General features: G+C 47.3%; 1 protein-coding gene across 3 annotated transcripts in view; it reads left to right on the top strand.

Annotated features, from left to right (window-relative positions):
* The first annotated feature begins 7,612 nt into the window (after window positions 1-7,612).
* Window positions 7,613-12,537, top strand: part of Gask1a (golgi associated kinase 1A) — a 55,004-nt gene continuing 50,079 nt past the window's right edge. For 2 of the 3 annotated variants that reach the window (XM_045136892.1, XM_004662125.3), the window contains exon 1: window positions 7,613-7,771. In XM_045136892.1, the coding sequence (XP_044992827.1) occupies window positions 7,769-7,771 (3 nt within the window). In that variant the 5' untranslated portion in view covers window positions 7,613-7,768. Of the gene's footprint in view, window positions 7,772-8,359; window positions 8,513-12,537 lie in introns of all 3 variants that reach the window. The other variant, XM_045136890.1, reaches the window with a different exon arrangement.

The following is a 12,537-nucleotide window of genomic DNA, read 5'->3' as shown; positions in this document are numbered from 1 at the left end:
CCTAGCCAGGTAACCTACAGTTAGATCCACAAGAAACCTGTTCTCGGTAAAGGAGGATGGTGCCTCAGGAACACCACCCACGGTTGTCCTATGGCCTCCACATGCGACTGCACACATGAATCAGAACAGACACATGTAGGTGGCATACCTACATTAAAGGAAAATAAGCATGAATGATGTATGGTTTGTAAATTGCATCATCTTTTAAAACAATGCTTTTATTGGGCTGGAGATGGCTTGGCAAGTGAGGCACTTGCCTGTAAAGCCAAAGGTTCAATTTCCCAGGATCCACATAAGTCAGATGCACAGGGTGATGCATGTGTCTGGAGTTTGTTTGCAGTGGCCAAAAGCCCTGCCACACCTATTCTCTCTTTCAAATAAATAAATAAAAATAAAGCTTTTATTTATTTGAGAGAGAAAGGTAGAGGGAGAATGGGTGCACAAGTCTTCTTGCTACTGCAAATTAACTCCAGATGCATGTACCACATTGTGCATCTGACTTCATGTGGGTCCTACGGAGTGGAACCTGGGCTGGCAGGCTTTGCAAGCAAGTGCCTTTAACCACTGAGCCACTTGTCCAGCCTGTACTGTAACATCTTAAAAGCTATTAAAAAACATGAGTGCTTGCTTTATGCATCAAAATCAACTTTAATGAACCTGAAAAAACCCTGTGGGAATCCACATCTACAGAAAACACAATTGGCATTTGACATAATTTTAACATGACTCCGGAATCAACTCCTTCCCTGGCACACTGATATTTCACGATCAAGAATTAAGCTTCTTTCTGGTCTTCATATTGCTTGGGACTTGAAAGAGCATTCGGTGGCAGAGCATTTGGTGGCAAAGCCTTCGGTGGCACTGCATGTGCTAACCTTTCAACCAGCTTACGGTATCTTTTTAGTTTTGAGACGTACCCTGTAAGAGATAAACCACAATATCTGTAAGCTAACATACCATATTTCAATATAAAATAATTTAAAATTTTAAATGTAGTGTCATGAAGAGCAAACATATTTTATAGTTGTTCTTTTGACTAGTATGCAAGATAAATACTACACCAGATAGATTTATTAATGCTGCAGGTGTGTGAGAAAGCAGAAACTGGTGATGAGGCATAAACAGTCAAGTATTTATCATGTTCTTCACCACACTCCAGGGGGATCAGCACTGTGGCACATTACACACTGAAGAAGTCTGTTGTCAAGCCGGGCATGGTGGCGCATGCCTTTAATCCCAGCACTCGGGAGGCAGAGGTAGGAGGATTGCTGAGTTCAAGGCCACCCTGAGATGACAGAGTTAATTCCAGGTCAGCCTGGACCAGAGTGAGACCCTACCTCAAAAACCCAAAAAAAACAAAAAAAAAAAAAAAAAAAAAAGAGGTCTGTTGTCTAAGGGGATGGGAAGCAATGAGTAACAGACTATGAGAAACTGCACAACATGGTGCTGGTCATAGAATACACATTTTCTGGGCTGGGGGGATAACTTAGTGGTTAAGGCACTTGCCTGCAAAGCCCAAGGACCTAGGTTTGATTCCCCAGGACCCAGGAAAGCCAGATGCAGCAGATGATGCATGTGTCAGGAGTTCATTTGCAGACGCTGGAGGCTCTGGTGCAGCCCTTCTCTTTCTCTCTCTCTCTCTTTTTCTCTCTGTAAAATAAATAAAATAAAAACCACACATTCCGCTATGATGAAGAAAGGAAAAGAAGGAGACAACGCTGGAGAAGAGATCACCTCTACTGCAGGAAAGAAAGGGGCATAGCTTGTGATGGGAAGAGGAGGAAAACCCTTTGGAGATCAATGGGCTCCAGCTTCCCCTGTCTGCACCCTAGAACTTGGGCTCAGCTCATAATCGTAAGCAGGCCCTTCATCCTTTGAGGACCCAGGGAGAGATATGCAGCAGAACTTACCCAGAAACGCCACATGCATAGTGTTCTCCAGCATTACTTCATTGCACAGAGACTTGTGAGGTGTCAGGCTGGCCCATTCATTCATAGTGTCATTCTTAGTGTCAGACACAGCCACATCCTCAAAAGTCAGTGCTTTCTGTAACGACAAGTTGTAGCTTTCAAAGATCTCAGACAAGCATAGGAAGTAACTCACTGCTGATTAGAGTATTACAAAACTGAGAGCTTGAGAACTTTTTGCCAGAAGTATTAAAACTAATCAAATGTACACTCCATGATCTAACAGTTTCTCATTCTCTGTCTCTCTCTCACACACATTTCTGTTATATCATGTATGTATAGATGCATTCATATATAAGTATAATGTATAATACATCATGGATATGTTACATACACAAAAGAATGCATAGGTCTACCAAAAACAAGAGGAACTATTGTACTGCCATCTTTTAGTAGTCAAAAAGTGGAAAGGTGGACATCATGGCTCCTACTTATAATGGCAGCAGTGAGGAGACTGAAACAGGATTGCCAGAGGTTTGAGACCAGCCTGGACTACACAGTAAGAAGCTGCCTCAACAAATCAAACCAAAACGAAAGCACCTGGGAACAACCAGAGTGCATCTACGGCATAATGGAATGACTCCACTGACACGCAGTGCAGGAACATAACACACAATCCCATTGTGTCAGTCAGAATCATGGGTAACTTTGCCTTACTTGGGAGAAGACAGTTCTAGTTTTCTAATAATGTTAAGTTACTTACAGGAGTGGCGCTCAAGTATTTTTATTTTGTAAAAGTGAGGTAGAGAGTGAAAGCTGGTGGTATACATAAAGTAGAATGAGGAGTTTTTGAAGTATGCTGCATAGTCCTGCACAAGTTCGTATGTATCTCTTTACAGTATGAATGTGTATTTCTATATCCTTTATACACGGCGGCAATGTAATTCGTCTTACCTGAGGGCTGCGTGGAGGCGGCACAGGAGACATCACCAAGTCTCTTATTCCTGTCAAGGGAAAAGACAAGACTCAGGAGTTGCAGGTAAACAAGCATTAGGAACAGTAACTCTACTTGAACTCTCCTGGAAAGATTGGACTCATCTTGTATTAAAGGCCACGCGAAGGATTCATCAATCACTTCTCCTAATCAGTGGCAAGACTAGTCTTAAAGAAGAGAGACACAGCAGAATGAAGAACTAGGCCGGGAATGCCACACACCTTTAATCCCAGGAAGCAAGGGTAGGAGGATCGCTGTGAGTTCGAAGCCAGCCTGAGACTACATAGGGAATTCCAGGTCAGCCTGGACTACAGCGAGACCCTACCAAAAAAAAAAAAAAAAAATATATATATATATATATATATAGATAGATAGATAGATAGATAGATAGATAGATAGATAGATGATATGAAAAGAAAAATAATTTTCATGCAAGAAATGTTAAGGGTGGTGTGGCACCATCACGCCAAGTCCCGGGATCATCAGCACCTCACGTGACCAGTGACCACGCCCACATCATCACCACCCACGTCCTGGAGCATCAGCACCTCACATGACCACAGGCTTTCCACGCCTTTTGCAAGGCAAGCCTCGGGCTCGACGAGGCCCAGGATGCTGGTGCATGGCCGCCAGTGTTCCCGCAGACCTCACAGGCCGGGAAGGCCCAGGCTCGCCGCCCACCGTGCTGCGGCCGAAGTGCCTCCAGCCGGCGCCCAGGCCACAGAGGCCTCTGCGTCAGTGCTCAAGCCACAGGAGGCCAATGCCTCCACAGGGCCAAGAGGAAGACCCCAGAAGCAGCTGCGCCTCCTCCTCTTCTCCTGGACCTCGTCCTGACCTTCCCGGTCACGTCACACCACTCACCAACGACTCCAAATCGGCCAGCGATGCTTCCCGGCAGGAACTGGTCCTGGGCACCACGCAGCAGAACTCAGAAGCCCCGCCCCCAAGAGGGAGATATAGGGACTGGGCCGGAAGTGCGTCATCATACTCGATGACCAATCCCTGTGATTCTCTCTAGGAACTTTGGAGGGCCAGTCTTTTGTTTGTTCCCCACCTCTGGTTACTGGAACACGTATCTAGGGGTCCTCTCCAGAGCCATGTTCCATGTTGGGGGTCCTGTGTTAGGTTCGTTGACCAAAGACATTATCAAGAAGGGAGCAGGAGCAAGAATGGTTAGTTATTCTCAATTCCATTGAACACTGGCTTACAGGACTGGGCTCAAGGGCACTAATGAGCCAACTTAATGCCCTTACTCTTCTGGGTGGCCGTAGCCCTTGTCCTGCCCAACAGACACAAGCCATATAAGGCTGTTTTCCCACTTGCTTGTGAGTGTCTCCTTTAAATGCCTACAAGAGGAATCAGAGGCCTGGCAAACGTGAATGAGGCTGGAGTCTTTTTTAAAAATTAATTTATTTATTTTTATTGACAACTTCCATCATTGTAAATAATATCCCATAGTAATTCCCTCCTTCCCCCCACTTTCCCCTTTGAAACTCCACTCTCCATCATATCCCCTCCCCCTCTCAATCAGGCTCTCTTTTATTTTGATGTCATGATCTTTCCCTCCTATTATGATGGTCTAGAGTAGGTAGTGTCAAGTACTGTGAGGTAATGGATATTCAAGCCATTTTGTTTCTGGAGGAGCACGTTGTAAGGAGTCCTACCCTTCCTTTAGCTCTTACATTCTTTCTGCCACCTCCTGCAATGGACCCTAAGCCTTAGAAGGTGTGATAGAGATATTTCAGTGCTGAACACTCCTCTGTCACTTCTCCTCTGCAGCATGTTGCCTTCTGAGTCATCCCAAGGTCACTGCCATCTGAAAAGAGAAGCTTTTCTAACCAAAAGTGAGAGCACATTCTTTTTTATTTTATGTTATTTATTTTGTTTCCAAGGTTGGGTCTCACCCTAGCCCAGACTGTCCTGCAATGTGAACTCCCTACCTGTCTCCGGACTGCTGGGATTAAAGGCGTGGCCAGAGGCTAGATTCTTTAAGCATAAATTAATGTCTTCCAAATTTGTTGAAGGGGCTGGCTTGTCTCAGGACAGAGGTACCATGCAAACTGCTGAATGAATGTAAGTTCAGGAATAGACTTGGATCTCTTATTGTATACTCAAACTCACCTTGTGGTTGTTTGAGATGATCCCCATAGCCTCATGTGTTATGATTACTTGGTCTCCACCTGGTGGCAATTTGGAGCTTGGAGCCTTGTTACAGGATTTCTGTTGCTTAGGGCTGTCTTTGAGGTTTTTTAGGCCAGCTATACCTTTATAGAGTCAGCTCACTTTGTTTTTCTTTGCTTGGTTTTCGAGGTAGGGTCTCATGGTAGTCCAGGCTGACCTGGAATTCACTATGTAGCCTCAGGGTGGCCTTAAACTCACAGCAATCTTCCTACCTCTGCCTCTTGAGTGCTGGGATTAAAGGCATTCACCACCACACCCGGCTCAGCTCACTTTTTAAAATAAATAAAAATTTTATTTATGTATTTATTAGAGAAAGAAGTAGATAGAGAGAGAGAATGGGCAGGCCAGGACCTTCAGCCACTGCAAATAAACTCCAGATGTTCAGGCTACCTAGTCCAGCTGGCTTATGTGGGTCCTGGGGAATTGAACCTGGGTCCTTTGGCTTTGCAGGCAATCATCTAAGTTGTCATCTCTTCAGCCCTCAGCTCACTCTTGATCCTTCCTGCCAAATGTTGTGGCACGATGCAATTCTCAGCCTCTGCTCTGCTATGCCATGAAGAAACTTCAAGGGACTGCAAGTGGAAATAAGCCTTTTCCTTCCATGTGCTGCTTCGGGTCAGATGCTTTCTCCCAGCAATGAGGAGGTCGGCAATACCCTTGGTGTCACTTTTTCATCCTGCCCAGGAGGACCAAAAGCAAGGGAGGAGAGGGAGCCCAGATGTAGTCCTTTTAAAATCTAACTTTGACTACCTTGCCCAGGTAAGGACTCATGTGCCCACCATGCCCAGAAGTCCTCAACTGTGTTGCTCCTGAAGCCACTAGGATGTCACACATGATGCTCAAGGTTTACTATTTTTTCTCTCTCTCATGTTCACTTGCTATTTTCCACAAAACTATTTTTCTGTGGACCTAGAACCAGAGGACTTACACCTCAGCCACACACTACTATAGCCAGTTCCCCCAATCTGCTTGGGCATTGTGTGGAAAACAGGTTATCCTTTCATGGTAACTTTATCTCAACTCCTTAGTGGGTGGATGCTTATCAAGTTCTAAGCATGAGGGCTGGAGTGATGGCTTAGTGGTTAAGGCATTTGCTTGTGAAGCCAAAGGACCCAGGTTCGATTCCCCAGGACTCAAATAAGCCAGGTGCACAGGGGCCACATGCATCTGGAGTTAATTTTCAGTGGCTGGAGGCCCTGGCATGCCCATTCTCTCTCTGTCTCTCTTCTCTCTCTGCTTGCAAATAAATAATAAAATTTTTTTAAAAGAAGAGTCAAGCATGGTGGCACATGCCTTTAATCCCAGCACTCGGGAGGCAGAGGTAGGAGGATCACCATGAGTTTGAGGCCACCCTTAGACTACATAGTGAATTCCAGGTCAGCCTGGGATAGAGTGAGACCCTACCTTGAAAAAAAATGTAAGCATGAGAGAGAAGGCCTTTCAGCTATAGACAGTCAAGTTTGACTCTCCAGAACCCATGTGAAAAAGTATGGAAATGCATGTCTGTATCCTCAGGCCATTGTGGGGGGCAGTGTAGGCAAAGACCAGAGAATTGCTGGAGCTTCCTGATGGATAGCAGCTGTAGGTTGAAGGAGAAAACCTGTCTCAATGAAGTATGCATATGAGCATTAAAGAAAGGAAACCTAATATTCTCCTCTGGCCTCCACTCACATGTGCATGGGCACACACATCTAGACACACAGTGTACACCACTTGTCACATACATGGCACATGACACCACATGCATACTCTGACGAGAATGCACACACACACAATGGTGAAGACACATTTGAACCCTTGTCTTTAGATGAGTTGAGGTACAGGGCTAACTTCCTTTTTAATTTTGAAGTCCAAATATTGGACTTCTGAGGGGCAAAAACTCTCAAAAGATCCAGGCACTCGTTTTTCATGAAGCCAGCCTGATTCTGGATGCCAGCTAGATCCTAGCCAACAAGCCCAGTACAGCCCCGCTGGTCCTGCTGTCACCAGAGGGGCTCCAGGGAACAGGGAGGAAGTGTGTGCATCCAAAGCGGAGAGCTCAGTGTCAACCACTTTCTGCAGCGACCTGAACAGGGCTCAACTGTCCAGGGAAAAATCTGGCCATTGTTAACGACCCTCAGTGGTCAAACGACTTTTTTTCCAAAGCGCCCTTGGGAGCAGAGCTGAAACCAGAGGAAGATGTGCAGTAACAGATTTGCTTTCCAGAGGCTTTGCAACAGACGGTACTAATTTGGGCCCCCTGAGGGTTGCCCTGGTACTTCCCAAGGTGTAAAATGGGGGTGCCCCTGGCTTCCCAGCCTTGGTGTGTCTCTGGGTTTGCAGGGAAGGCAGGACTGGGAACACTGTGACCCATCAGTTGGACCAGGGCTCCAGTAGGCTGCAGCAGACCCTGCATAGGGCAGGGCTTTTATTGTGAAAGGAGCCTCCCCTGGCTAGCTTTCTGAGGACTGGGTAGGCAGGGCCTGGACTTTGCAAACTGAGCCCCTGCTGAAGGAGGTGGTGCCTGGCTCCTCAGCAATACCACAGAAGCACTGCTGGGAAAAAGCTTGGATTCCACCCACAGAGCATCCAAGCGGACCTGCAGTCTAGGACCCCAAGCCTAGGGCAGCCTCGCATCCTGGGAATCTGCAGGGATGACTCTGCTGGCCAACTGAGAGGCCCTGAGCTGGCAGGGCCACCTCGGGATATGGTAGGCACTGCGGGGCTGGTGGGCACCCAGGCAGGTGGCTCTCCAGACCTGAGCTATCCCACAAAACTTGCATCGGTGGTGGCTTGCATTCATGCTCTGAAGTGGGAGGGTCATTATCTGGAACCACCACATTTTAGCTGAACCATAATCTAATAATATAATCATAATCTCACCAGTGCCCAAACTTAATCCCAACTACAGGGCAGGGAGAGAATTGCACGGGGTGCATAAGGTAGCAACTGATGGGTGAGAACCTTTGAACCTACCTTTTTCCTGTCAAAAAAGAAAAAAACATGTCTGTGGAGAGGTTGGGAAGATGGCTCAGTGATTAAAGGCCTTTGCTTGCAAAACTTGCACTCCAGGGCTGGTTAAATTCTCTAGCCACACACCAAATGTGTGGTGTGTATGTGTATGTGTGTGTGTGTGTTTGTATTCACTATTCTTGGCTTTGCTATGTGTTAATTTTAAATATTTAAAATATTAATGTTTTTAAAGATGTCTTACATTATCATTGAGTTAAATTTGCTCTGGTGAGATTCCAATGGCCTGACTCCCTGTGCCCCACCCTCCTCCCTCCCTGTGTGACAGAATCCATACAGCAATGTGGAAAGTGCTGGTGGGTCCGAGTCGACACTGAGGAAGTTGTCTGTGACCTGTGGATTTGGTTCTTTCCTACACATCATAGACATGAAAGGCATGACAACAAACCCTCTGAGAATCATCCCAGGCTGCTGAGCTAAGGTAAACCTAGGTCAGTTTCCCTCAGGATCTGGTAGATCTCTACTGCAGGCAGAAAACAGGCAGCCCAAGGGCTCCCACGGTTCCCAGGGGCTCACCATCTGCTCCCAGCACTCCCCACCTCTTCCCTTTTCCTCAAACAGTCAGAACATACCTGATCCTCCAGAGAGGAGGGCAGTTAGCATAGGCCTGGCATTCGGAAGGGGTACTCGATGGTTCCCTGGAGGAGGGAGGTCTCTGTGGGAACAGTTCCCTGTGCAGATGTGGAGACCAGAAATGGAGCCCTGTTCAGTGAGAGCTAGGGGCTCAGAGGAGCTTGGACTGTATTCCACCTTTAGCCTCTCCACAGGCCTCACAGGGTTACTTGGCAGGGCTGCATAGAAGCAATGGAATCTTAAGCTTGAAAAGGGTGTGGGAGGTCCAAGATGTAACTGAAAGGGAGAGTTCTTACTACAGACTCCTGGCTTAGGGACAAGCGTGTTATAGGGAAGAGAACAGCTACAGCCGTGTACTAGGTGTGGTCTCTGTCTCAAAGGCAGTTGTGACAGTCACTGCAGGCTGGTGTTATTGATGTGGAGCTCACAGGAAGAGAGACCACCTACCTGTCTTCTTCATTCCTCCTCAGAGGGCCTACATGGGCATGGATGTTTGTCTCTGCTTAGGCCCTCTTCACTTTCTGTGAGTCACACAGTCTCTCAGCTCAACCTTCAGCTTCTAGGGTCTAGAGCCATGGTTAGAACAGGACTGGAGTCCACTGTCCACCTTGTTAGGTTCACTGGACAGAAGAGGGGGCCCTTGGTATTCCTTTGGCAGTGAGATGGCCTTGGAGAGCTTTGGAGTCTCTTTCACTCCTCCTCCAGATAGATGGAGGGTTGTGCGGCCCAGAGGCACTGGCTGGAAACAGCATGTGAGGAGACAAGGGCCCTGGAGGCCTTTGGAGTTCTGGTTGTCTCCTTTGTAAAATAAGATATTTAACTGGAAGTTCTTAGAAATGCCATTTTACCCCTCCATATAGATAGTGTGTGAATAATTTCGAACAACCCTGGTTTCACATTCTCCTTAGTGAGAGATGGAAAGTGTGGGGCAAGAAGTAGTTTTCAGCTTGAACTGTGGTTTTCTAGGCCAACTTCCAGTGGGGTTTTTCAGAAACCACAGCTGATCAATGTGCAACCTGTGCTGAGAGCCACAAGCTGGAGGCTGAGGAACCTGCAGAGCTGGTGTTGCAAACTACACTTCTCGAGCTGGGCCTGCCTCTGTAGCTCTGATATTCCAAATATGGCTGTAAAATACATTTGGGGAAGTATACATGCTACATGCTACTCCAAGAGGAGCCAGCCACAGAGAAATCCTCTTTTGTTCATTTAAATGAGATGTCAATGTTCCCACCCTGCTTGAATATGGCATTCTCAATCGAGCATGCCTAAATTGTTGAATTATTGGCCCAAGGTATGAAAGTTGGGAAAGCAGGTTAATAAATGTAAAACAGAACCTGGAATCCTTAGACATCATCCTGCAAAAGTGAACAATGGGCTGTGAGACTGGTGAGGCATTTCTGTTCATCCTGAGGTTGGTGTGGGCCTTGACCCAGGCTCAGTGATCATCTTTCAAGAGCTAAGACTGGGATACTGTCTCTTTGTTTGCAACTGTGGTTGGAGGTTTAGTGTATGCCAAATACCACGAGCTGGGATAGAAAGTCTTGATACAAGAACCTGAGACCCTTAATGCCACAACTTCTGTAAGAACTATGATATCATTTTGGAACATTTCCTACTCTCTTTGATTTTTATTATTTTTGGCTTTTTCCTCCTTTCATGCCTTCCCTGCTACAGTGGACTGCACCTCCTGGGATGAAATAAACCCCTCCTTCCTTAAGCTGCTTCTGGTCAGGGATTTATTCACAGCAATTTGTTCAGTGACTGGTACAAGGGGCCTGGAGCAGCAGAGATCGGACCCAGGTCAGGCCCGGCTGGATCACGGTGGAGGGGCGCTCCACTGCCCTAAGCCTCGGCCTGATCTGTACGGCGGGTGTTCGCAGGAGCAGCTGCACCTAAGGAGGTGGAAACACTTAGTGCTCCACAGATGCCACAAGAGTGGGCATTTTGCTGAGGAGCCTCTAAAGTAGGCTTTCCTATTGTCAGGACCTGAAGCCAATGGCACAGAAGTCCAAGCTGTTTGTCATTCAGTGCTGGCCATGGGAATGGATCACCCTCCAGCCTGGATCCAGCAGGAACAGATTTTGTCCTAGAATAATTTCCTTCTCTTTTCAATCTCTCTTCTCATCATTTCTGATCTCCCTGTCCCTGAGCCTCCTTGCTGCACACTGATACCTGAACACAACGTGGTACCCAAATGTCAGTGAGTTCATGTTGGGGTGCCCAGGAATTCCCCTGGTTGAGGAGACATCTCTATGGGTAAGAGTGCTTGCCACTCAAGTATGAGGGCCTGGCTGTGTTTGATCCGCGGTGCCCACGTAAAACTGGGCATGGACATGCACACCTGCAGCCCCAGTCCTGTGGGGAAGGGTAGAGAGAGGAGAATCATTGTGCTCACTGGTCAGCCAGTGTGACCAGAAACAGCAGCTCAGGTTTACAAGGAGACAATGCAGAAAAGTGAGAGAGGCCCCTGGTGTTCCCTCTGGCCTCTACACACATGCCCACAGAGCACACGCAATACTACACACACACCACAAAGTACACACACACCAGAAAGCGTTTGACCAAGGCCGTCCTGGAGGATAGAGCCTGGCTCCCTGCTGTCATGGTTTGAATTGAAAGGGACCCCAAGGGCTCCTGTGTTGGAGACTTGGTCCTCAACAGAGCGGGAGGGCAAATTCTGAGGCGCTGTCCTTCCCACAGAGACTGACTAGTGCATTCATGACCCCACAGTGATTACCCATAAACCCCACTGAGGACGTTTGTTTGAGGAGAGGGGGAGGGGAGAGAGAACATAAGAGTATAACTGATGGGAATATGAACACCTTCCAATATGATCACATAATAAAGTTCTCAATAAAATGGCACTAGTTATTTGAAGTCTATAGAGCTCCTTAGAGCAAGGTATATTTGTCCTTTTAGTCTCAGGGTTGGTTTTGTGTACATCCCCTTATAATCATAAGCCAAGATGCAGACAATTCCAGGGAAAAAAATGAGTACAGTTATTTAGTCACCAATGCTGCCTGGCCTGAGGCCCCTGTGCCAATACAGTCACCCGGCTCCTAGCCTTCTGGTCTCCAGGCCCAGCCAGCTACCTCTGGTGGGTTGGGCACAGGCTAGAGCCTCTGATCCCAGCTTCCCTGGTGCTGGCCATGGGCTTGGACTTCAGCTAAGTGGCTGTGGGAAGGGACTGTGTCACATGCTGTTTGCTTATGGGCAGCTTCTGTTTAGCTTCGCAAGTATTTGTTTGCAGTGAGCAAACAGCCTCTTCCATAACCATCTGGAGAATGAAGATCCTCCTGAGTTGTCTGGGGCAGCAGGTTCATGGTTTAGGAGCCAAGTTGGGTAATGATTTTTTCCCTAGAAATTACTTTATCCAAGAATTAGTGAATGACAGTGGAGGGGTGAGGACTCGAGAGAAAGGAAGGAGATGAGTCTGCTTCAGAGGTGGTCTAGGAAAGTTCCTGGAACAATGTCCCTCAAGGTCAGGGCACATCTTGTAACAATTTCTTTCTCCCTGGTTTCTCAGTTATTCACGCTACACAGTCACATGGACACATGTACAGTCACACTCTCACATGTACAACCTCATGCTCACATCTACAAAAATATCTTTGTATCCTGACACACCCCTTGCACACATTGAGCTACATTGGTTTGGGGGATCTGCCAGCTCCCAGCAGGCTGCTCTTAAGCACAGCTCTTGGGTGAGTTGGGAGGGCCTGAGCCAAGCTCAAGCTATCCCAGTTATGGTGGGGACATGGGTCACACTGCTGAGATTCAGGGTCTAGTGGAGGCAGAGGCTGTGGGCAGTTTGAGGGGGGGAGGCTGGGGTGGCTGTGAATGGAGTACTTGGATGTCCTGTGCTGGAGGGAG

Source organism: Jaculus jaculus, chromosome 17 (assembly GCF_020740685.1).
Source record: "Jaculus jaculus isolate mJacJac1 chromosome 17, mJacJac1.mat.Y.cur, whole genome shotgun sequence".
NCBI classification, from domain to species: Eukaryota; Metazoa; Chordata; class Mammalia; order Rodentia; family Dipodidae; genus Jaculus; species Jaculus jaculus.
Note: the sequence above shows the minus strand (reverse complement) of the source record. Positions and strands in the feature narration are given on the sequence as shown.